At 42.8% G+C, this 23708-nt stretch overlaps 3 protein-coding genes and 1 long non-coding RNA gene across 5 annotated transcripts; 1 reads left to right on the forward strand and 3 right to left on the reverse strand.

The window, feature by feature from the left end:
• Positions 1 to 1751: 1751 nt before the first annotated feature.
• Positions 1752 to 4461, forward strand: LOC120695040. Its single transcript, XM_039978364.1, has 8 exons — positions 1752 to 2079; positions 2170 to 2214; positions 2337 to 2426; positions 2634 to 2881; positions 2963 to 3175; positions 3258 to 3350; positions 3622 to 3726; positions 3817 to 4461. The coding sequence occupies exons 1-8, from the start codon at positions 1752 to 1754 to the stop codon at positions 4180 to 4182; spliced, it is 1488 nt and encodes a 495-aa protein (XP_039834298.1). The 3' UTR covers positions 4183 to 4461.
• Positions 4462 to 8677: 4216 nt separating this feature from the next.
• LOC120665240 (protein LEAD-SENSITIVE 1-like) lies at positions 8678 to 10037 on the reverse strand. Of its 2 annotated transcripts, XM_039944747.1 has the most exons (3): positions 9775 to 10037; positions 9326 to 9411; positions 8678 to 9289 (listed from the first exon to the last, which is right to left on the reverse strand). In XM_039944747.1, the coding sequence occupies exons 1-3, from the start codon at positions 9881 to 9883 to the stop codon at positions 8921 to 8923; spliced, it is 564 nt and encodes a 187-aa protein (XP_039800681.1). In that variant the 5' UTR covers positions 9884 to 10037; the 3' UTR covers positions 8678 to 8920. The 2 variants fall into 2 exon arrangements, with proteins under 2 accessions (XP_039800681.1, XP_039800673.1); XM_039944739.1 differs by having other exon boundaries at positions 8678 to 9411.
• Positions 10038 to 11393: 1356 nt separating this feature from the next.
• On the reverse strand, positions 11394 to 13483 carry LOC120665229. The gene is made up of 5 exons (XM_039944727.1): positions 12464 to 13483; positions 12218 to 12385; positions 12026 to 12136; positions 11766 to 11937; positions 11394 to 11676 (listed from the first exon to the last, which is right to left on the reverse strand). Exons 1-5 carry the CDS (start codon positions 12940 to 12942, stop codon positions 11557 to 11559), a joined length of 1050 nt encoding a protein of 349 aa, XP_039800661.1. The 5' UTR covers positions 12943 to 13483; the 3' UTR covers positions 11394 to 11556.
• Positions 13484 to 15979: 2496 nt separating this feature from the next.
• LOC120665257 lies at positions 15980 to 17590 on the reverse strand. The gene is made up of 3 exons (XR_005671131.1): positions 17465 to 17590; positions 16913 to 17337; positions 15980 to 16365 (listed from the first exon to the last, which is right to left on the reverse strand). It is a non-coding gene; the product is annotated as an uncharacterized LOC120665257 (long non-coding RNA).
• Between the last annotated feature and the right edge of the window lie 6118 nt (positions 17591 to 23708).

Raw genomic sequence — 23708 nt, forward strand, 5'->3', positions numbered from 1 at the left:
CGACCTTCCCGGCAAGATTTGCAATGAATCACCGTAAATAGTTGACCTTTCCAAGGAACTTCTGTACCTCTTGCTTGGACATCGGAGGAGCTAATTTCCGGATGGCCTCTATTCGACTATGATCTATTTCTATCCCATGTTCATGAATTATAAAACCCAAGAACTTCCCAGCCGAAACACCAAAAGCACATTTGTTCGGATTCATCTTCAAACCATACTGGCGCATCTTTTCAAAGGCTTTGCGCAAATCGGCTAGATGTGAATCAAAAGCAGCTGATTTAACCACAATATCATCAATATACACTTCCATGATTATTCCAATCAACTCATGAAAGATCAAATTCATAGCCCTTTGATAAGTAGCACCAGCATTCTTTAATACTAACGTCATGACAACCCACTCAAATAAGCTGATAAAGCCAGGACAAACAAAGGCTGTTTTGGATGTATCCTCTTCAGCCATAAAGATTTGGTTATACCCAGCATTACCGTCAAGAAAGCTAATGACTCTATTACCGGATGCACTATTAATTAACATATCAGCTATTGGCATCGGATATTCATCTTTAGGAGTAACTCTATTTAGATTGTGGAAATCAATACATACCCGGATTTTCCCTGAGTCCTTCTTCTCCACCGGCACGATGTTGGAGACCCAGTCGGTGGACCTACACGGCCTGATGATGTTGTCTTCCAACAACCGATTAATTTCGTCCTTAATACGAGGGTACAACTCCTTAGCAATCGGTCTCGGTTTTTGCTTGTAAGGTTGAAAGCCAGGCTTTATAGGTAGCCGGTGTTCAACCAAATCATGACTCAATCCAGGCATTTCAGTATAGTTCCAAGCAAAACAATCAGAATACTCCCGTAACAAACCGATCAATTTATTCCTAGAATCGGCTTTTAGGTTTCTGTTTACAAATGTCGGCCTTGGAATAGTTCCATCCCCTAGATCTACCTTATCCAGAGGGTCAGCTGACATGAACCCCTGTCCTAACTTGTCCAAATCTCTAAATTCCTCAATTACATGAGAATTAGACAAGTACCCCAGCTTCTAGTTGTCACCGGACTGTCCGGTGAAGGTCACCGGACTGTCCGGCATATTGCCGGATTTCAGCCTTTCACCGGACTGTCTGGTGGCTCATACCAGACTGTCCGGTAGTCTACCAGAAGTTGGTCTATAGACATGTTAACGTGATTCTATTCCTGCTAACTCATCCATTGATTTACATAATATGATTTAACCGATTCTGCACCGGCTCTAATACAACAGGAACAAATCCATCTCTAGAGACACTAACAAATTGGTAATTGGTCAAGTCGACACCCGTCAGGCATCGAGCGGTATCATAGGACCAGATCACTGGAGCATCGGCCATTGCCACGCAGGCCGAGGTATCAGCATGCATGATCTCCACTTCGTCGCTGACCCACTGAATCAAGAACTGATGCAGCGTAGAGGGTATGCAAAGATTGGCGTGAATCCAATCTCTCCCAAGGATCAAACTGTAGTTCCCCTGGACTTCTGCGACGAAGAACGCAACAGCTATGGTCTTGCTTCCAACGGTCAGCTCCATGGACGCAATACCTTTAGCCTCGATGGGATTCTCCCCACCAACGCCGGCCAAAGTCATATTGGTCTTTACGAGCTCAGCATCTACCTTACCCAACTTCCGAAACAGCGAGTAAGGCATTACGTTGACAACAGCTCCACCATCGACCAACATGCGGGACACCAGTCTTCTGTCGATATGGCCGCGTACGTAAAGCAGCTTAACATGGTTGACCGATTCCTCTGGCTTGGTAAACACCGCCTCCTTCGGCCCAAAGTCAAACCGAAGGGATCAAAGGACACTAACAGAAGAACTACTGATATGGCTCCTGGTGGAATCAAACATCGATCTAAGAGAGTTTTTGTAGAGCAACATCCTACTAGAAATACAAGGTCAAAGAAAAGCATTGCTCAGCCTGGCACGAGTCCAACACCAAGTGACGTCGCACCTCCATTGCTATCTCATGTGAGCCAACCTGGAGAAGTTGGTGGCAGCGTTGAAGGCCACAGACAAACTAGTGTTGAAGGCTAGTTCTAATACCATGCTTCTTATATTATCATTCCATTAGTTGTAATTGCATGATGAATGCACTCTTATTGGTTTCCATTTATTTCAACTAATGGCTCTACCCAGATTGACAACAACTACATGGGCAATGGAAGTGATGCCATCACTCAGCCTAATGGGCACAACCAGATTGACAACGAAGGTGATGAATTCTTACTACCATTCTATTACTTTGATTGGATCATGAACATATTCTTATTGCCTGCCTTTTGTCAGATGATGGCTTTGCCCAGTTTGTCGATAGCATGACCAACCAAGGTGAAGGCCTTACCCAGTCTAGTGGAGAGAACCAGATTGGAAATGAAGGTGATAGTGTGTTGTATTCCACATCACCTCTTTGGTTTGCTTGCTGAACGTAACATGTGCCATTAGTTTCTACTTTAGTAAATGTTATTTACACATTTTTCAATTACAATCATGTGCCATTAGCTTTTCAATTGTCCATTGCATGCACCGTTTATCTATGTTTGATACACCTCACTGATTGTAGTTTCTGTGTGCATCTATAACTAGTAGTAAATGAGCGTCGGGAAAGGGGAGTTAATATGGGACATGGTCTCCAAAGGATGAATCTATCTCGACGTGGCAAACTGCCAGTGGTCATTACTGAAGGAAGGATAAGGCCTGTGGTACCAATTGTTGCTGCAAAGTTTGCAACTGAATGCAACATTGCAGTGAGGAACCATGTACTTGTGCTTAAGCATTGGAAGGAATACAAGAACCAACTTGGGCTCTTTGAGTTGTTTAAAGGAAAACTCAGTGTAAGTACATTCTCTAGGCCTCCCCCCTTCTTCAATTTGTTGCTAGCTATACATTTTCTCACATATACTTCAATTGTATAGGCAAAGTTTGATATCAATACAAGTGATGCGGCAGTTGAAAAGGCTTGTTCTCAAATGATGAAGAATGCACTACGCCAACAACGATATAGGTTGAATAAAAAGTATTTTGATCCTTTTCCGCTACATATGGTGAGGAAAACATCTCCTATCAAATCAGTGTCTGATAAACAGTGGAATGACCTTGTGGAATATTGGAAAGATCCTAAAAGGATGGTATGTATGTCCCTGAAAACAAGTATTGCATTGTTCATGCTACTCTGGCATGTGCCTTACATGTATATTGTCTTTGATGTAGGAGGCAAGTGAAAAGTGCAAAGAAAGCCGAAGCAAAGTTAAGTTCCATCAAACAACTGGGTCTCGTAGCTACATGGTTCATGTAGAAATTTTGGTAAGTTATGTGTGTCCGTGTGGTCTTATATGCCCCTTTACATTTTGCTAATTGCTTACTTAATCAGTTTATAGATTGGAGGAAATAGATGATCATGGAAAATCGTTCAGAATTTAGCAACTGATGTTTCTAGTTCCATATGTTTAGAGCATTAGGTCTTGCTGCAGAAATATAAATGTCAAATCTGTACTAGTGTACATGCTGTTTCATCAAAAAAATTCTACTACCAATTGTTGTGAACAAGATTGTTGTATATAAATGTTGTTTTCAGGGCGATAAGTACATAGATCAAGAACCAGATGCATTGGATTTGTTCAAGGAGTGCCACTACAGCAAGAAAAAGAAAGGCTACACTTCTACCGTACAGCTAGCTATTGTAAGAAATTCTTGCAAATAATGCTATTTGAAATCCTTATTTTAAGTTGTGTCTCATGAAACAAAACCATGTTTGTTGATTGAATTCTAGACTCAAATGGAAAACAAGCTATCTACACCAGTAGAAGGTGAACAACCCATGTCTACGACTCAGGCTGTAGCTGATGTGCTTGCTGAGAACGCGAAGAAGAATAAGTTCCTTCAGAATGCGGGGATCCAAAATGCACAGCCTAGATCTAGTGCACAGATTATTGAAGCACAACTAGAAGTGGAGAGGACGGCAAATGCTGAGCTTCGATCACTTGTCAACATCCAGCATGAACAGATGGATGTATTGACAAAGCAAGTGCATGAAGCTGAACTGGCAAGGATAAGAGAGCAAGAGGAGATGAAGAAGAAGCAAGATGCCATGGATGCAAAACTTGAGCTTATGCTACGTCAGATTCAACCAAGTTAAGCTAACTGGTATGGGGTGTCAGTCTTTGATGGAACTGCTATTTTGCTGCTACAATTGCATGCATTATTTTGATGGATAAGTAGATTTCAATCCTTTTTTTGGCTGGTGGTGCTGGAGAGGCTTAAGTGCCATATGCAATGGATTGGATACTTAGTGTAATGACATGATGGATACAATTGTGGCATATTTTGGTTTGATGGTATGTTGAAACATCAGTTTGTTATGATGTGACGTTGTAACAGAATTTAATATATCATCAGTTTCAGGATTATCTTTAAATTTTGTGTTTGAAAAAAATTACATGATCTCTATATTGGGCTGCTAGAATGTTATTCTTAATGGGTTGAAACAAACTGGGCTGAAATGGCAATAAAAAGCTTCATCCAAAGTGGGCTGTTGTAAATGGGCTCCAATGACTGAAACAAACTAGGCCGAAATGGCAATTATATTTGTTGTATATGGGCTGCAATGACTAAAATTGACAGCCATGCTGGCAGCCAGAGCCAATGTGGCAGCCATGCCATGTCATCGATCTAGTAGTGACGGGGCTATTTAATCCATGATGCATATTTATTCCACGTGGCAATAATCTATGATGTTTATTTTCATCATCGTCTCTGGGCTTGGGCTGGGTTGAGAGGGCCCAAGGCTGTTTTATGATAGTCAAAAAGTGTCATGGATTGATTCAATCCATGATGATTTTGTCCAAACATCATGCAAGTTAATCTATGACTCTTAATACATGACTAAATTCAAAAACATCACGGACACAACTTTATGATGGTTTTTCATCAATCTGTGATGAAGTTGGTATGTCACGTATTAAGGGGTTTGTTGTAGCGAATGATGGAGTTATCATCTTCATTGAAAATCTAGTTAACGAGGCTTCACCATTAACATATAGCCGATGATGAGTATTTAATCATTATTCTTAAGTGCGTCTGGTGCGAAGAATGCTTTTAGGCTTGCAGTTAATTGAGAAGGACAAACTCATGGTCGCCAAAGGATATAGCAAGAAGAAGAAGGTTGAGTCTTTTCAGGTTGGACATCCAGTGTGGAAGATGGTGCTGCCATTGAAGACCAAGGATAGAAGATTCAGCGAGTGGTCTCCAACTTGGGAAGAATCGTACAAGGTGGCTTGAGTGGTCCATGGTTGTGCTTACATGATGGAAGATGTGCAAGCTTTTAGCTATTGCTTCGGGATTGTTATGGTCTGCAATATCTAGTGTTTCCCGAAGATGTAAGTGCTGCTGGTGCTTTTAGTTCATGACCTTCACTAAAAGGTAGGGGGGCATGTGTTGCGCACCAAATTGGGCAGGCTTGCCGCCGGTCGCTCACCGGACTGTCCGGTGGGCAGGGCCGGACAGTTCGGCGTCGCCGGACAGTCCGATAGGATGTACCGGACAGTCCAATATAGTCGATTCCAAGTAGAATCTCGCGGTTTGTGCGTGATTTGGTTGGATACGACATGTAAAAAGGGTAAAACCATTCCTCCCTATAAATATAAAGGGATACGACCGATTGAGGACATCAACACACAACCCAATCGAATCTATTATATTTTACTTTCATGTTATCTCTTCCCAAACCGTAATTCTCTCTCCTCCAAGCTGTTCGTCCCCTGATCTCCAAGACCAGAGACGGTGCCCTAGTAGCCTAGGGCACGCCGCCGACATTCGCACCCTGACGGGGTCCCTCCCGGGTGAGGCCGTCGACGATTCCTTTGCTAGTTTGCCCGTAAACTAGTCGTTCGTCGTCACGTAAGTACGATATTTATCCTTTGCTGGTTTGCTCATAAACCTCGCCATGCATCATCGCGTAAGTGTGATAGTTATCCGTCTCGGGCGCCGCTAGGGTTTCCCGAGCCTTCTGCTCGTGACTGGACAGTCCGACGCTAGCCGCCATATAATCCGGCGCACCGGACAGTCCGGCGCCAGGCACCAAACTGTCCGGCGTACACAGGCTGACCCCGAGCCAAGGCTCCAGGGTTAGTTAGTGTTTGGCACAAAAACGTGTCAACACCCCGCTCATGCTGAGTTGTTGTACTTACCCGAACATAGATCCTCTTAGGAAGAAAGGATTCCAAATCGAATAGGAAACAGAGCCCTCCCAATAATCTTCTACGGCCCAACAATGAACAATCATAGCACAAAATACAAATACTATCACATAAAGATACCAAATCTTCAATGGAATATCAATCTATCATAATCATAAATCATCACCAGTTCAAGGGATTTGTCTGGAATCAAATCAAAATCAAGGTCAATCAAATCCACGGACCTCGTTGAGCATCCCGCAGGAGGGAGTTGCGTACCTGCCAGCGGAGCAGTGGTGCGAACGGGACCGGCAGCCGAGGATTATGGGGGGTGGTGGCTCCGCGCGTCGGCCCGGCTGGGGATTCACGTGCCATGGCGGCCGGCCGCAGAATGAAGGCTGGCCATCGGCATGGGACGGGAAGACCCCTGTAGGCTGGCGGCGGACAGCAGCCTCCGCGTGTGTGTGTGTGGAGAAGAAGTGAGAAGACTATCGAGGTTGTGCATGTTCGAGAAGGTCTCAGCGGCAGCAGGGGATGTACAATATAGAAAAGAAAAAGTAATCAAATTAACCTCCATGCAAAAAAAATGAACTATTCGGCGTCATTTATAAGAAAAAGTAATCTTTGCCCTTGGCCCAAAAATATAATTTTTTTAGCTTTCAACTAAATTAATTGTTTGTTCAGATGCAAACAATGTATTTTGGCGGGGTTGGAGGACGTGATATCAATGTTTGTTGGAGACATTTAGAACAATGAATATGTTTTGGCGACGTTGGAGGAGGTGATATCGATGTTTGTTAGTGTTGCGAATCTCGGTCTAGATATCGTTAGAGTCGCCAAGGTCAACTTCATTATTTGATACGATTTTTATTAATTATATCGTTATTTTACAAAGGATTTTATAAATATTACACCTATAATAACACTTTAAATTCGTCTTTGGTTGGAGTGAAATGTGATTTGGACGAGAGGATCCTAGGAGGCTGAAACATTACTTTAGTAGTTTAAATTTGGAGGGAACCACTGGAGTTAGTCTCACAACCATGCTTATCTTAGTCTCCTTGTGCCTCGCCTCATCTTCCATCATTGTGCCACTTGGGCTCCAACCGTGTAGCAACAAGTATACAAAGTGTCGCTATCAATTAAGGCCATCTGCACCAATAATATTGTCGAGGAGTCTAGATTCTCTCTGTTATTTTGCCATCGCGTGTTTATCAATGTTATGGTTGGTGTGTTTTTTCTTTCTTGTACAAATTCTCATCGTAGTTGAAACCATCGTGGCTATCACTTTTAGCAATTCATATATACAATATAGTAATGATATATCTATATAATCGTCACTCCTTGCATGTTTTCCATTTGTAATATTAAAAATAACATAAGGTTTATTGGTCCGTCTAGTCACAAATATGATAGATAGAATTGGCCTTACACGACACGGTTTAATCGATGTTACAAGTCTAATCTGAATCTAGATTGATCTCAAATTTACTCGCGAGCCCAGCCCGGGCAGCAGGAGTAGCCTACAACAAAGCCATAGTGCCTCTGCCCTATCCTACAACAAAGGCATAGGGCAGTGCATGTCGGTCAAGTGTCGACGCATAGGTAAAAAACCAGTCGTGGGTGCACCTCAGGTCCTCAGCTATCTTTCCATGGCGGCGTCAATTGGAACAACAGTTGCTAGTCTGGCCTCGCGTGAAATTAGTCGCTACCGTTGCAACGCACGGACATTTTTGCTAGTTACAGTTAAAAGGTATGTTAGTGGTGGGCTTTGGGCCTGACTGAGCCACAAAAGACGGGAATCATCGCTAACGGACATTTGTTTTTTTTCTCTAACGGACGTTTGTTGGGATGTCCCGTAGTGATCAGCTTAGCATGGGCTGCTGTTGGGCCCCCTCCTCCTATTTGAGATGCTATGTTTTTTTTTCTTTTTCTCTGTTCCTTTCTTCTTTATGTTTTTTTTGTTCTTTTTTACATATTTTCTTCCATTTGTTTCTCTCTTTTGTTTCATTTTTTCTTTTCCTTTTTGTTTTTTTCTTATATTTTCCTTTTCTTTTTCAAGTTTTTTTAACTTAGTTAGATATGTTCTACATGTTATATAATTTGTTCCACGCTTATAAATTTTGTTCTACGTATGCATATCTTTTTTTTTAGTCCATGCAATTTGTTCTAGGTGCTAAATGTGCAAATTTTGTTTCTATGCATACAAATCTGTGTTCTACGTGCTCAAACTTTTGTTCTAAGTGTATACATTTTTCTTCTCGTAGAACAATTTATTTTCCATCTATAGAAATATTTATTTGTTCGATTAGGACAAGTTTTCATCTATCTAGAACAATTTCTCTTGTAGGTATAACAATATTTGCTGTGTGTAGAGCAATTATTAATGCAGTTAGAACAATTTTAGCAGTACAATTCTCATGAACAATTTCGGTAGAATAAATTCTCACGGAACTATTTCGGTAGAACAATTCTCATAGAGCAGTTGTTTATTAAGCATAAATTCTCATAGAACAATTTTGGTAGAACAATTTGGGTAGAACAATTTTGGTAGAATAAATTCTCACAGAACTATTTCAGAAGAACAATTCTCATAGAGCAGTTGTTTATTAAGCACAGACGCTTATTAATCGTGCTTAATCTACATTTACTCCATCTTACCTCTCGGCCGAGGTCTAGGCCCACATAGCGTTTAGCATTTTAATTGAACCTTGTTAACTTACGCCCTGTCTTGCAGTAAATGGCAAAGTGCTGGCAGTTGTTGGTGAGTAAGTCGTAGGAGTCGACGCTGAAGCCACCGTGGTTGGCGAGCAGGTTATTGGCGCGGCGCAAGACCGTCTCGGGGGGGTCCTCAGCTTCCACGAGGCAGGTATGTTGAGATGGAGAACCAATCAACCACATATTACGGAACCACCGGGGCACTGAGTAGACGAAGAGGCAAATATTGTCCCCTTCCGTGAAGCAGTCAAGGCAGCTGATGACGACGCCGCCTTCACGCTCAGCTTCACGGCAGGCGATGCAGGTTCGCTGAGCCTGCGTCATCGCAGACAGAGCGAGGGGTATTTGGAACAGTGACGCGGGATAGAGGGCGGAGGAACCGTTGGAACCAGCCTGACGTGAGGAGGAGGAGGAGGAGCTGAATGTACTGGCGCTACAGTACTGGATGACCTTCTGGTCGCTTTCGTAGATCCCTGTATAACCAAAGTTCAAAGAAAAATTGATAGATATTAATGATAACGAGCCTTAAAAAGATTGGTATCCATCCAATTAGAACTTGGTCGCGGACCCAAAACCAAAACCAAAATTGCTAGTACAACGCCAACATACTTCGGAATTCGTCCACTCGGGGACAAAACTAAGGCTAATCTCACCAATTCATTCTATCCCACCTTCTATCCCTATTCACAGGGCCCACTCCACTATGTGAACATTGCTCTCTACAGTGCAAAACAGTGATGCAACATCCTTTGCAACTTCACTGGTGAGAATAGCCTAAACCAACCTCACCCTCTTAATAAATGTTCGTTTCATCCACTATAAAGGATTGGTCTTACCATGATGGGAGTACAAATAGCCAGCACGCGTGCGCCAGCAGTAGATGTGATCACCGCGTTTGAGCTGCCACCGTTCAATACAGCTTGAGTACCATGTAATCCTGTCCATAAGGAAAGATGTGCTAGTTGATAGAGGAGTTAGCTGAAGGAAAAATAATACAGTTTTCGTTTTGGATGGAAGCTACACACATATATATAGCGATCATATTTATTCTGACGGCATATATTTCGATTATGCGAATGCGGACCAAGGCCCATCCAACCGCTTATAGAGAATAAATAGGCCATCATGAAAGTTGTACTATATAGTAAGCATATTTACTCGGCTGGCATTTATTTGGATTCTGCATTATGGACCTATCCTCTGGGGGCTTGTAAGGTAGAGGGCTCTAAAATTTGGCCTACAGAATATAATGATCCAACTCTAAAATAGCTAGGCTCAGTGTTATATTTATTTTTAAATAAAAAATGATTGAGGGCCGAACTGGATTGTAAAATTTCATTTGGGTTGTAGACTATTAGGTTATTCTCAGTGGGAGTTTCATTCTCATTAAATGATGCCTCATGTCAGCAATTTTGATGATGTGGCAGTGAATTAATGAAGAGAGATGAAATGAGTTTCATCTGGATGAAACCCGGCGCACCCGGTTACCTAGACATGTTGTGTCTTGCATGTTGCCTATGAAACTGCACCAATGAAACTGTGCACTCACAATGGAAAGTTTCATCTATGATTTTATTTTTTTTCTTACCTGCATCTTGGAAACATAAAAATGAAAGCTTCCATTGAGAATGGTCTTACCACCCCTAGCCTGTGGCGCTGCTGTAGGAGAGGGCCTAATCAGATTGTAAACGTTCATTTGGGCTGTGACCATTGAAACACCTAGCATGTGGCGCTGCAGGAGAGGGGCTAATCAGATTGCAAACGTTCATTTTTTGGGGCTAATCAGATTGTAAACTTCAGGAAGAGTAGTATGCCATGTTTCATCATTTCATCAGGATGGCTCTAGGTATCTCTGTTGATTATAGCTTTGTTATACGAGTATCTTAATTAGAATCAGCAAGATTAACTCGATTCTGAAGAAAAAGCAGAGGCGAAGGGGATCAAAAGGAATAGGAAAATAGTGTGTGTTCTCTCTCTATATACAAACACACACAATATATCCTAACTATTCACTTATAATGTCTATTGTATTTTATCTGACATATATCTGTTAGCTTATGTGTCAACTGTCAAGGTTCATTGATCTGTATCTGACATAGTTCCTCAAAGAGGTTTGTTACGGTATTTGAAATTAATTGTAGCCATTCATTGGCTCCAATCTAATGACTAAACACTACTCCAGCACCCCCCATCACCGCCGGTTCGTAAGGAGTATCACCAACGGTTCGGGAGGCGTTGGATTTATGTCGTTGGTGATGAGAGGGCTATCACCGCCGGTTCTGGATGGGCTATCACCGCCGGTTATTGTAGAACCAGCGGTGATGTGTGGCACATCACCGCCGGTTAAAAAACCGTTGTTTAGAACCGGCGGTGATGACTATTTTCCAACTAAAAAAAATATATTCAGATATCAATAATACAACATATGTATAACATATATAATACATAATTATTGCAGCAGAATTGAACCATAAGATATTATACATTGAAATCAAATGAGAGAGTTCAAACATCATAATAAAAAATATAGAGTCCACGCATCAAGTTTAAGAACATCTAGTCCATACACCAAATATATTACAATGCTTGACAAGAACGATACGATCTAGACATTACACCTAGATTATGTTGTACTCAGATCCTGGCTTCACCACGTAGTCCACAAGCCATCTAGCTAGTTCTTCTTGAAGTGCTACTAGCTCGCCCATGAGCAATTCACGTGAATCCAACTCAGTGTTCTGAAAAAAATGACACAACAACAAGATATTAGACAAGTTAGATAATTCAAGACACAAGAACATATATTAATTAACCATTTCATGCAAACCATTTCGGCGCTTCTGCAATCGCCGGTGTAGCAGTGCATGTAATGCATTACATAGAACCCACAGTGATCGTTGCCCGGAGGCTGCTTGAGGATGTATTTAGCCTCTTCTATAGTGAAGTCTCCCCAAAAAGGTCTATGGATTTTGCTTTTCTTACGGTACTTAGCGAAGGCCCTATATATGAGCGAAATTATGAAATAGAAATTGCATGAATAAGACACACAACATTGAAATATCGTATAAATTCACTTGCTTTACTTACTTGTTGAGGACATCAATGACGGGCTGGATTAGTGATAATGGACTCTTTCGTGAGTCATAAACCTCGATTCGACTATCGTTAAGGCTGATATCGAGTAGGACATGATGATAACTGTATATAAGACACAACAAAGCAAATTAATAATAACCGTGGTGAGAATAACTTTGATATGGAATTAAAAAACAAACTTACAAGCAATTGTATGAAAGAAGTATGGATCTTTTATCCTGCATGGAGAGGAAAGCTTTGTACAAGTAGTCAACGGTACTTGGTAAATTGACTGTGTTCTCATGTACGGTGCTAGGGTCCAAGAAGCCTATATTGTTAATCCCACATCGTCTACATTTGTGTGACTCCATTCTAGTAAAAAATAATGAAAATTTAAACATGCTAATGAGTGATAAATGACGACAGATGATCAGTAGTGAGGATACTTACACAGTCCACAAGGTCATAATTGAGAGGTCGAGAGCAACCTGTTGGTAGAATTGATACAAGTGCTCGAAATCAACCCACACTCTGCTTTCCCCCTTATGAAGATCTTCATCAAGATAACTTGCCCCAAACAGCTTACTTTTTTGCATCTTGTACCAAGAATGCAACTGTCGCATTCTTGTGGGTAGCTTCGGGATTTGTTCTGGGGCCACCAGATCTTTCCCCAATTCAAATTTCCAGGTAATCGGTGGTAGTGGCAATGGTTGTTTCCACCAATCTTCTCCATACTCAATTTGAAGAAGTTCTAACTCTGTCATGTTGTTTTGTTCACAAAATGCGGCCCGTTCAGCTACATTTAACTTGTGTGCAGCTCGGGTTCCTTCACGCCACCTCTTTATATTCATAGTTCGCTCATAGTCTGAAAGCGGAGGTTGATTATTTCCAGTTTGCGGCATTTTCATTAAGTTTAAGAAATGGTCCATTGCACCTTTGGGGACTATGAAGTCCTCCTCTACTTTCTTTCCTTTTTCTTTGAGTAGCGATGTTATGCTTCCACTCACCTGTTTCTTGCCCGTCCCTTCACATGGTCCCTCTGGCTTTTCTGCCGGTTCTGAATATTGCTTCTGAGATGATATTTTCTGTGTTCTCGATGATGTTCGCCTTTTTTCGGAGGGCTAGGAGGAGTTAGCTCTCTTTGAGGTGACGGCGGGCTTGATTCTCTGTTGGACTTTGGTGAAGGAGGTAGGTCCCTCTCCGGTGACTCTCGAGGATCATCATCGGATGACTCAGATTCTGATTCAAATATTATGTAGCGTTTCCGCCACGCCACAAATCCTCCGATGTTATCCCCTAGCAACCTACTGTCATCACCGGGGATATCCAACTCCACATTTTTGTATTTCCTCTTAACAAGAGAATCAACGGTAACCTTTGCATAACCTTCAGGTAAAGGGCGATTATGCAGCATAACCCCTTCGCCGGTTGGCCAAGCCTGACCTACAGCCACCATCATATCAAAGAACTTCTGATGGATGTATAGCTTGCAGGTTGTTGGTTGTGTGATCTTATCCACAGGGAAGGTGACTCCAACATCCTCCTCAGGCAACGTAGTGCTTCCACAGCTACTCCGAACCAACCCTTGTGGACTTGTAAGATCTGGCGTAGCATCTCTCATTGCTTCTCCTGGTGCCAAGGGAGCACCACGGGAAAGTGATTCCACAAGCTCAGCCCGAAACTTCTCATTCGTTGCATTTACTTCTTCACGGACAGCTTGTAAAAGACTTTGCCACTCGGCCTGTTGTTGAGCATTCCTCCTCCCACGGCTCCTGTATGTGCCCAAATGTTCGGGGAAGGCACACCTCCATGGAACATTGCCGGTCCCACGTGTGCGCCCTGGGTGCTCTTTGGATCCAAGTGCTCGAGTCAGCTCATCGTTCGTAACACGAACCGGCAGTGATAATCACCAACGGTTCGTAACACGAACCGGCGGTGATAATCAGCATCACCGCTGGTTCCAACGGCCACTACGGCCACCCACTCTGGACCCGGCGGTGATACCTCATCACCGCCAGTTCATGTTAAACCGGCGGTGATAGCCCGTTGGCAATGGCCAATTCTCTAGTAGTGAAAACTTAGGAGGAACCTATTCAAAAAAACCAAAGTTGTGGACCGGAACTTAAATCTCATGGGCCGGACCCAAAGGTTCTTCCAGTTGTCTCACTAAACTTATGGACTGGAACCAAAAACATAAACATATAGGTCCGGAACTGGATTCCTCTCAGGCATCGTAAAAAATCACTTTCTCAAAAGGTTAAAGCTCATTAAGAAAAATATAGCTATGATTCATCCTCGTAACAATAGAAGTGGAAGGTAATTTACCTTGAATTTCCATCATTCATGCAGAATTATTCCTCAAGGAAAAAGTTTGTTAAATTCCCGGTTTCAATGGAAAGAATTTTTTAAAAGTTTTGAATATGCAAAACTGTAGCTAAGCAATCAATAATGACTCATCCTTATCACAGTATAATCCAGATGTAGGGACAAAACTTTATGCTTGGCTAAACCTTCGTTGCTCTGCTCAAGGGCTGAATGAAAATCATCTCAGTGCAAATATTGTAGCCCCTCCGGTCACAAATATATATCTTGGTTGATTTTTTTCCACAACTTTTAACTATTCGTGTTATTCAAAAGGAGAGAAGCAAAAGGGTCTCTCTTTGAGTAACAAGTGATTGAAAATATGAGAAGCAAAAGGTAAATACATGTCTTCCTACTGTTCCCGCAGAATCAATCTCAAGAAAGAAAGGTAATTTAATTTCCAAGCAATGGAAACGGAGACTTAAATGCGGCTAGGTCACTTGCTTTTAGCTGATGTTTGTATGAAGTGCCGGTCTAATTATCGGCGTCTCTCCTTACTCTCCTAGCTAGACAAAGAATGTTTGTTTTTCCTTGGGTGAATCTTGGGCAGCGGCGATGGATGGGCAAAGGAGAGCTACACAGGATAGTATCTACCAAGGTCACGGGCAAGGTATTTTGAATCTAACACTTTGTTTGTTTTATTATTGTTAATCTGAAGTGGGCCAAGTACATGACTTATAAATCCATTGAGCTTATTTTGCAGCCAGAAGGATGGTGTTGGTGTTAAACATGAAGTGAGATATGGAGGCTCTTTGGGGGAGAGAGGGGGAGGGAACAAGAGGGAGATTGCCAGGTGCTCAATTTCATGAGCCCTGCATATTGCCAAGTGCTTAATTTCATCTCCAATTTTTTTTTTGTGTTGTAGTATAGTCTATCCGATGAAAATGTTCTCTTCACATCATGTCACTGTTCCCGCTGCAGCCAGTTAACGTGGCCGTCCCTTGCCCGCTGCAGCCCAGACAACGTGGCCTCGCGTCGTGTGCCGACCAAATGTTCAGAAAAGAAAACATGTGCCAGCCGGCAGGAGGTTTCTACTATCAACTAGGCCTTTATGCATTGGGTTATGACAAATGAATTTATTCTTAGCCGGTTAGCGCACCTTTATGCATTGGGTTCTCACAAACGAATTCATTCTTAATCTGTAGGCTTATACGCTTGAATAGTACATTTATCTTGCAATCGATGCATTGGGTTATCACAAATGAATTTATTCTTAGCCGGTTAGCGTACCTTTATGCACTGGGTTACCACAAATGAATTTATTCTTAACCTGTTGGCTTACACGCTTGAATAGTGCATTTAGCTTCTTGCGGTCGGGCCAGGAATATATTCAAATGCCTTGGTACCCCAAGATGGCGGAATAAAGAGCCATTTGTTTGGAGCACGTTTCTTAGGATTTGAATCTAAGAGCTCTCTCTTTATGTACGACCTTCTTACCATCACACATACACAACACTTATTAACTGGACAAGGGATTCTATTCCTTTTGTATTCACCTCTCCAAACTTTGAATTTGTATTTAGGCGACGTTTGGTTGCTCTCAGATTTTTAGAATCTATATATGCAAACAAGAAAATGGATTATAGCATCAAAAAAATTTTGTAGTGTCTAGGAGCAAGATTCTGCACTCAAAAGTTTCATTTCATCCAATATATCTGGTCCGCTCCTCTTGGGAATCCATTTTGCTCTCCTCGCCCTCGCGTGTCATGTTTTTTTTTTAGATAATGGAAACTTAGTTTCCGGCTTCAATTCTCCAAAGAGAGAATCAGACCAGGATTGTTACAAACCACACCAAACAAAGTTAACGACCATTACAGAGTCCAAATTATTCAAAAGGAAATCCTAGCCGTATATGGCCAGCCAAAAGACGCGAACACTTGTAAAGCCACCGTCTCAATTCTTCGACAGCCTTCAACAATCATTTGAGTTCGCTCTTCACTTCGCTGCAACTTGGCCCATAGCCGAAGCCAGTGAGTTCCCTTGAAAAGAACCTGCAAAAAGGATTTTAGTCGAGTTTTCTTAAAAATAACATCATTTCTAGATAACCATAAAGCCCAGCAAAACCCTGCTGCTCCAAACAGAAGTAAGTTGCCCTGCCCTCCATTTTGAGACCAGGTTCCAAAAAGATTACTAGTCCCCAGAGGTGGATCAATACCTAAGGCTATATGGCACATACGCCACAAAAATTTGGCATAAGGACAATCAAAAAAGAGATGGTGTATCGTCTCAGTATTGCTACAAAACACACAATTTTTGTCCCCTCTCCAATTCCTTCTACTGAGATTATCTTTAGTTAATAACACTCCTCTTTTAAAGTACCACAAGAAGATTTGAATCTTCAGTGGTAACCTTGTATGCCAAATGTCCTGTGACACTCTAATGTTATTGTTGACAAGATGTTTTGTGCCGTCAATTGATAAAATATTTCCCCCCTTTTATCATTATTGACTAATATTGGTTTATTTATTATCTACTAGTGTTTTATGTATACTCTTTATAAATACACAATTGCCGAGGAATAATATTTTTAACTTTTACCTGGCCCATAGAGCCCAGCAAGATCCATCCTTCCTAACTCTCCTGCACATCCATCCATTGATTGGGCTGCCCAGCCCCCGCGAGGCATCGAGGCCCACCACGGTTCGCTCGCTCGCTTGCTGCAATCCCCATCCGCCCGAGATGCGCTGGTCGCCATGGCCTCCAGGCTCCAGCTCTGCGGCCACCCGTCGCCATGTCTGCAGCAGTTCGGCTCCATGGCGGACGCCAGGACTCCGGCTCCACGACCGGCTTCTCCGGTCACTCCGCCTCTCCAACTCCGCCGGCCGGCTCCGCCCGTGTAAAGGTGCGCCGCCCGTGGATGGCTCCGTGGCCCGCACTCCGTCGTCCGGTCGCCTCTGCTCTGGCCTTTGGTCTTCCTCGCCGCCCGGGTGTAGCGGCCTCGCCCACCTCCGATGGCTGTCGATCTGCAACGGCCGCCCCCGCACGCGCGGGGATTCCGTGCTAGATAGGCTAAGCACAGGAGTCCTTCCGAAAATTAAATACTATAAACAGAGTGCAAGAGAGGCCTTTCGGGGTTCGAGTGATGCATACCTTTCATCACTCGATTTTGGGGCTCAATCCGCGCGCGCCACGTGTTCCTCCTTCTCCATCTTTGGCGGGCGGCGACGCGGCCGGCGGTGAGGACGGGGGCTTTGGGGTCGGGGTTGTTGGGGCCGCCTCGCCTTGCCGGATCCACTGCCCTCCGGACCTAGAGGGACCTAGAGGGAGGGGTCCGGGGGGCGGCGGCCGGCAACGGCGGCGGTGGCAGTCACCGGGCGGCGGAGCGGAGGCGGCGGGAGCTGCCGGAGCCGGGCGGGGCCGGACATCCGGTGGGCCGGCGTCGGTGGGAAGCTAGGAGCACGCGAGCGCATTTCGGGTCTGAGGCGGTGGCGGCGGGCGGCGGAGACGGCGGGAGCCGAGGGAGGAGGAGGCTGGCGGGGCGAGGAGAGGTCCGTTTCGCGGCAGACATCACGGGTGTAAGGATCACCGAGGTGTCCAACCCTAGAGGGGGAGGGGGTGAATAGGGTAGCTAATCGCTTTTTAACCTAGGGCTCAATCTAATTGCATAAGATAAACCTAACACGTCCTACACATGCTAGGTAGAACTAAGGTTTATCTATGTTACCCTCTACTTACCCCAAAAGCCTTGCAACCTATAGCCAATTCTAATCAAACTAACTAGGAAAGTAAAGGTAAGCAAGGAAGAGTAAATGCGGAAACGTAATGCGGTAAGTAAAGCGGTAAGGGAGAGGATATGCAAACTCCCGTGAAGACACCAAGACACACGATTTAACGTGGTTCGGTTAGGACACCAAAGTCCCTCCCTACGTCCACAGCCACTTGTCCAACACGAACAAGTGTGATGCCGAGTCTCTTCACTCGATCACCGTCTTGCCACGCCTCCAAGGCTCCCAACAAGTAAAGGCTAAGTGACGCCAAGTCACAAAGACGAGGTCACTGCCACCGTCTATCTCGAAGTGTCACCACGGCACTGTCTTCACTATCTTGGAGCTTTAACACCAAGTAGGGGCCTCCTTCCCCGCACAAAGTGTCGTTGCCACTCCACACCAAGTCGGAGGGTCATACGACGAGTACAAGTTTTTGCTTGATGCAGCAAGACTTCTCTCAAGGGAGCTCTCGCAAGAACTAATCCCTAATCAAGCACTAAGCACTCTAACAAGTGTGCTTAAGCCTATATGATGTACAATGAAGCTCTATGGTGGTTGGAGATGATCTTTAGCTCTTGTATACTTCCTTGAACTCCAGCACTGTCAAATGACCCGGCCTTGGGGGTATATATAGGCAGCACAAGCAAATATAGCCGTTGGAGAAAAGCTGCCAGAAATGTGCTTAACACCGGTTAATCCGACGTACCCCAAAAGCCATCATCGGTTCAACCGGTGTATGTAAACTGCCACTTGAAAAACTAGTCGTTAGCAATCAACCGGTGTAACGCCGGTTTAACCGATGTAATCAACCGGTGTATGTAATATTAGCATCAGTTTAACCGGTGAGTGTAACTTCTTCATGTTCCTCCAAAAAACCACCTCTCTAGACAACTGAACCGATGCAATTGACTGATGCATCGTCGGTTCAATCGGTGTATGTAATTTCCTCGGTCTTCATCTGCCAATGCACCGAAGTATATAATTTCCGTACCGTCGGTTCATCCGGTGTAAAACCCTAGCCCGCAGACCTTCTCTGTGATTGCACCGGTGAGTTCATTTTGCCCTACGTCGGTTTAACCGATGATAGCAAAATGCCTCAATTCTTGTCCCTTGGACCGAAGAGCTTTCAGGGCGGCCCCCATAGGGGCGGCCCTTCGGGCCTAGCTACGTCTATCTTATCTTTGTCATCACTTGAACCTAAAAGCCTAGAAATGTTTATCTTAACAATGATATTAGTCCAAGTGTTGTGTGTGTCATCAATCGCCAAAACATTATATTGAAAAATGGCATGAGAGGCCATTTTCGCTGCAATCTCCCCCTTTTTGGTGATTGATGACAACACAACCAAAGCAAGCAAGATGAATTGCAAGGATATGAAATTGATACCAATTTGAAAAGTTAGAAACTACTTAGCTTGTTTGGATGACATTTCAATGCTCATTTTAAAAAGCCCTTGATACTAAATGTAGAAAGAATTGTAGAACAATGGCTTGTGTGTGGTTTGAACCATATGAGCAATGAAAGAATTTGTACCTTAGTCCATGGGATCATCAAATTGCACTTCTCCCCCACATTGACTAAGTACCTCCCCCTATCATCATGCATCCTTTTGCATTGCATTTTCCATTTCTCCCCCTTGCTAATGGCATCATCTACTCCAAACTATTTGCTTGCTTTTAGGGTACATTTCTCCCCCTTTGTCATCAAACACCTAAAAGCTTCATAACCACTAGCAACAAGGAGCATTAGTAGCAAAAAGAAATTCACTAGTGATAGAGTGTTATACTAACTAAATTCGGCATATCTCCCTTTGTTTGAACAAGCTCCCCCTTTTTGAAAGCTTGTGGCATCTCCTATCTTGACATCCATTGTGATACCAATTGTGACTTGTAGGGGTAGTGTTCAAAAGAAATTGAACTCATGGAGATAGCTCTAGGTGACTAGCCATGCCTCCCTATATCATTTATCTCTTTAACCTTTGGGAGTTATGACTTGGTCATCTTTCCTTATCCAATCTTTCTTGATCAATTGATACCAATTGTAAGATTAATTGCAATGTGCATCATCTTGATATCGAAGGATTGAGTGTATAACCATATGGACTAAGGGAGTGTGACTACAATAAATATCACTTTGAAAGCATGTTAGTCACAAAAACACAAGCTATAGAGTAAAGATCGCCCATGTAGGTTGCACTAGATAAGAAGTTAGTACTAACAACCTACCATATGAAGTTTCTAGGAAGACATGTCAAAAAAAAAAGATACCAATTGTAAATACCAATTGTAAAGATGAGATCATGCATTCCTAGAGAGGCATTGAGCTACAATGATGCATGAAGGATATTAAATGAAATTGAGATCATCCTTTTACCTTGCTCATTACCTCATATGTAGGGGAGGGGAATTTGGGTCACTTGGCTTTCCTTTATCTTTGCATGATGCATCCCTACTCATGCATCCCAAACCTTGTCAAGCCTCAAAATTCCCCGTAACTTGGATGCTCATCACCATCCAATGATGGCTTGGCCTCCCCCTAAAACCATGATTCCCCCTTTGATTCTCCCTCATGACTTGATTTACTTAGGTATTTCTCCCTTTGGAATCAAATCACTTAAAAAGGTCTTGCACCTAAAAAGGTCTTGCAAAACAATATCGCTCAAAAGAAGATTAGTAGCCTAGGGAGTTAGTTCCATGACTCATGATCCAATTTGTATGATATCAATGAAGATACCAATTGATAATTTACTATGGTGGATCACAAAATCACGAAACTAGCATAACATGAGCTAAGCTTTCCATAAGTATGTACACAAAATGATAATGTGAAAATCAAGTGCACAACTGGAAGTTATACCTAGAAAGCTTAGATCATATCATGCGCGGAGGTAGCTCTAAAAAGGATAAGAAATTGACAATTGTACCAATTGAATAAGTTTAGAACCTAGCATACCTTCGGGGGAAACAACTTAGTTTACCTTTGCATGTACCAAAATGAAAGTGACTTGCAACCAATTGAAAGTCTTTGAAAGAAGAGTACTTGGTACACCAAGGTTGAGCAAATGTATGAGCACATAGCCTATGAACTTAGATATGAGCATTTAAGTTCAATAAAGCATGGCTCAATATGCATGAAAGCACAATTTATCTAACCACTCTTATAGAGTTGTTTGTTCACATTGATTGTGAGAAACATTCTCTTAGAGTGTTAACTCCACGAGAGACTACAAAAGATAAGCTAGCAAACATGTTAGTTTCAAAATCACAAACCATAGAGTGAACTCCCCCTAAATGTGTGCATTTAGTGTTTGAATCACCAAGAAAATGTATGCACATTGATTTTGACACAATTGGGAAGTTTACCCTATAGTTTGTGTTCATGGTACACATATGAAATACATACCTCATGAAGTCCATGTACCATGGAAGGTAACCTTGTGTAGCTTTCTACACACTTGTCAAACCATGTAGGTTGCTCATGGGTTACAGTCATGGCACAAGCAACCCACCATATATATAACACTAGGAGATGCAAAACAAGCAAACATCCTAGCAAAAGCAATGGAGCTACATGATGCTTGAATTGAAAACTCGCTACCATTACCTTATGGGGGACTTGGGCAACAAATGTCCAAGTTGTGAGCTTAGCTTGTTTTGGCTTGAACCTTCATTTTAACTTGTAAGTTAAGCATCCAAATCCCCTGTTGCACTTGTTTGGTGCCTAAGTCTTAGGAACCCAAACCTTTTGAGAGCCATCCATGGTATGAATAATATCCTTGGGCACCCAAATAGGTTGGTTCCATCCATATGTTCTCCACCCCATGACATGAGCCACCACCTTGCCATTCTTCTTTTTTTCAAGTATGTAGTGGTTGCTCTTTTGCTTGTTCTTGTGGGTGGGCTTGGTGTACATGTATGAAGCCTTTAAGTATGGAGATGTGTTTTTCTTGATCTCCTTAGCCTTCTTATTCTTGTTCAAGTTCTTGGGCTTGCTATTTTCTTTGCCCTCTTTCTCCTTGCATTGGTAGGACTTGTGGCCTTCTTTGTGATACTTGAAGCAAGTCACGGTTTCTCCCTTCTCAAGCTTCTTCACGCCCGCGGAGGTGTTATCTTGAAAAGGTTGGACTTGCTCTTGAGTGTATTTTCCTTTGAGCCGCCTCAAGTCCGTCATTAGCCTTTCTACCTCTTGTTTAAGCTCATCATTTTCCTTAGCAATGAGATCGTCACATGTTTCTACAATCACATCCTCATTGCAAGGGGTTAGATCACAAGAGGTAGACGCATCTACCTTGTTAATGGGAATAGCACAAGGAATATTGCAAGGAAATAATTTATCCGATGATGATTCATTTTTAGATTCGAGACTCTCATATTTAATTTTAAGCTCTTTATGCTCATTGTCTAACAAATTGAATTTGTTTAGCAAGTTCTCATATCTTGAGATAAATGAAGCATGAAGTTTTTCGTTAGCCTTGAGAGCTTTGATTTCTTTATTTTGTTTAATGAGATATTCTTGTTGATTATGGAGAAGAGTCATCATCTCACAAATTTCATTGGTTTCAACATCGGATTCATCATTTGAGGAGGAGTCATCACTTACATCGTTATTACCTAGTGCCATAAGACACATGGGTGGTGGTGATAATCTCCGAGGGCGATGGGTGGTGGAGCTCTTGGAATTTTTCTTGTGACTTGAGCTTTCACCACTTTTCTTGGGGTTGTAGATGGCGGAGAGAGCTTGAGGTTTTGATTTATTCTTTTTCTTCGCCATCTTCTCCATCCCAACTGCACTCCCTTTAATGAGTGTTTTGTACCCAAGCTCATAGAGCTTATGTACATGCTCGGCAATCTTGCGGTGATGGTATAGCACAGCCCTTGGATATTCTTCATCACTTGAGCTTGATTCATCATCACTCTCATCCTCTTCCTCTTCTTCACTTGAGCTTGATGAGTCTTGTCGCTTTGGTTGATGCTTGCATGAGTGCTTGGCGGTGAGACTCTTTTTGCTTGAAGAGGAGGTGGACTCTTGCTCTTTCTTCTTTGTCATCCCCATACTATACTAATGGGCGATGATTTGATTAATGACTTGATTTGGTGTGAGCTTGACCAAATCTTCCTTTTGCTAGAGCGTGTTGATGATGTTGTAGTCGGGCTTGCGACGGCTTCGGAGAATCTTGCGGTTAATTTCCCCATCTTCAACTTGATTGAGACCTAAGGCATTAATTTCATTGACAAGAGTATTTAATCGTGAGTACATGTCATGAGCATTTTCATTTGGAAGTTGCTTAAAGCTACTTAGCTCCTCGCCGAGAATATGGTATTTTTGATTGGCAACATACTTTGTGCCCTCATGATTCTCGACAATTTGCTTCCATAGCTTATGAGCATTTTCATTAGCAAATACACGATTAAACACACTATCACATAGAGAAGACAATAGAATTGATTTTACAATGGCATCATATTGTCTCTCGGCCTTATTCTCATATTATCCAGCCCCCGGGCTTGAAGATGTGCTTGCATAAGCACTTTCCGACGTGGAAAACCCGTGCCATCGAAAAACGGAGCCCTATCGGTACTCATCCCTTCCACGGACATATACTCACTTGACGGTTAAGTCGACGGTTC

The sequence above is a fragment of the Panicum virgatum genome, chromosome 2K (assembly GCF_016808335.1).
Source record: "Panicum virgatum strain AP13 chromosome 2K, P.virgatum_v5, whole genome shotgun sequence".
Classification (NCBI taxonomy): Eukaryota; Viridiplantae; Streptophyta; class Magnoliopsida; order Poales; family Poaceae; genus Panicum; species Panicum virgatum.

Excerpts from the sequence above, each read along its gene's own strand:
- LOC120695040 (XM_039978364.1), top strand. The coding sequence starts at position 1,752 with ATGGCCGCGTACGTAAAGCAGCTTAACATGGTTGACCGATTCCTCTGG. Across the intron at positions 2,427-2,633 it reads GAACCAGATTGGAAATGAAG|TAGTAAATGAGCGTCGGGAA; the intron begins GTGATAGTGTGT and ends ATCTATAACTAG. Across the intron at positions 3,351-3,621 it reads TGGTTCATGTAGAAATTTTG|GGCGATAAGTACATAGATCA; the intron begins GTAAGTTATGTG and ends TGTTGTTTTCAG.
- LOC120665240 (XM_039944739.1), bottom strand. The coding sequence starts at position 9,883 with ATGGACAGGATTACATGGTACTCAAGCTGTATTGAACGGTGGCAGCTC. Across the intron at positions 9,412-9,774 it reads CTATTTGTACTCCCATCATG|GGATCTACGAAAGCGACCAG; the intron begins GTAAGACCAATC and ends TTGGTTATACAG.
- LOC120665229 (XM_039944727.1), bottom strand. The coding sequence starts at position 12,942 with ATGGACCATTTCTTAAACTTAATGAAAATGCCGCAAACTGGAAATAAT. Across the intron at positions 12,137-12,217 it reads CTTCTTTCATACAATTGCTT|TTATCATCATGTCCTACTCG; the intron begins GTAAGTTTGTTT and ends TCTTATATACAG. Across the intron at positions 11,677-11,765 it reads ATTGCAGAAGCGCCGAAATG|AACACTGAGTTGGATTCACG; the intron begins GTTTGCATGAAA and ends CATTTTTTTCAG.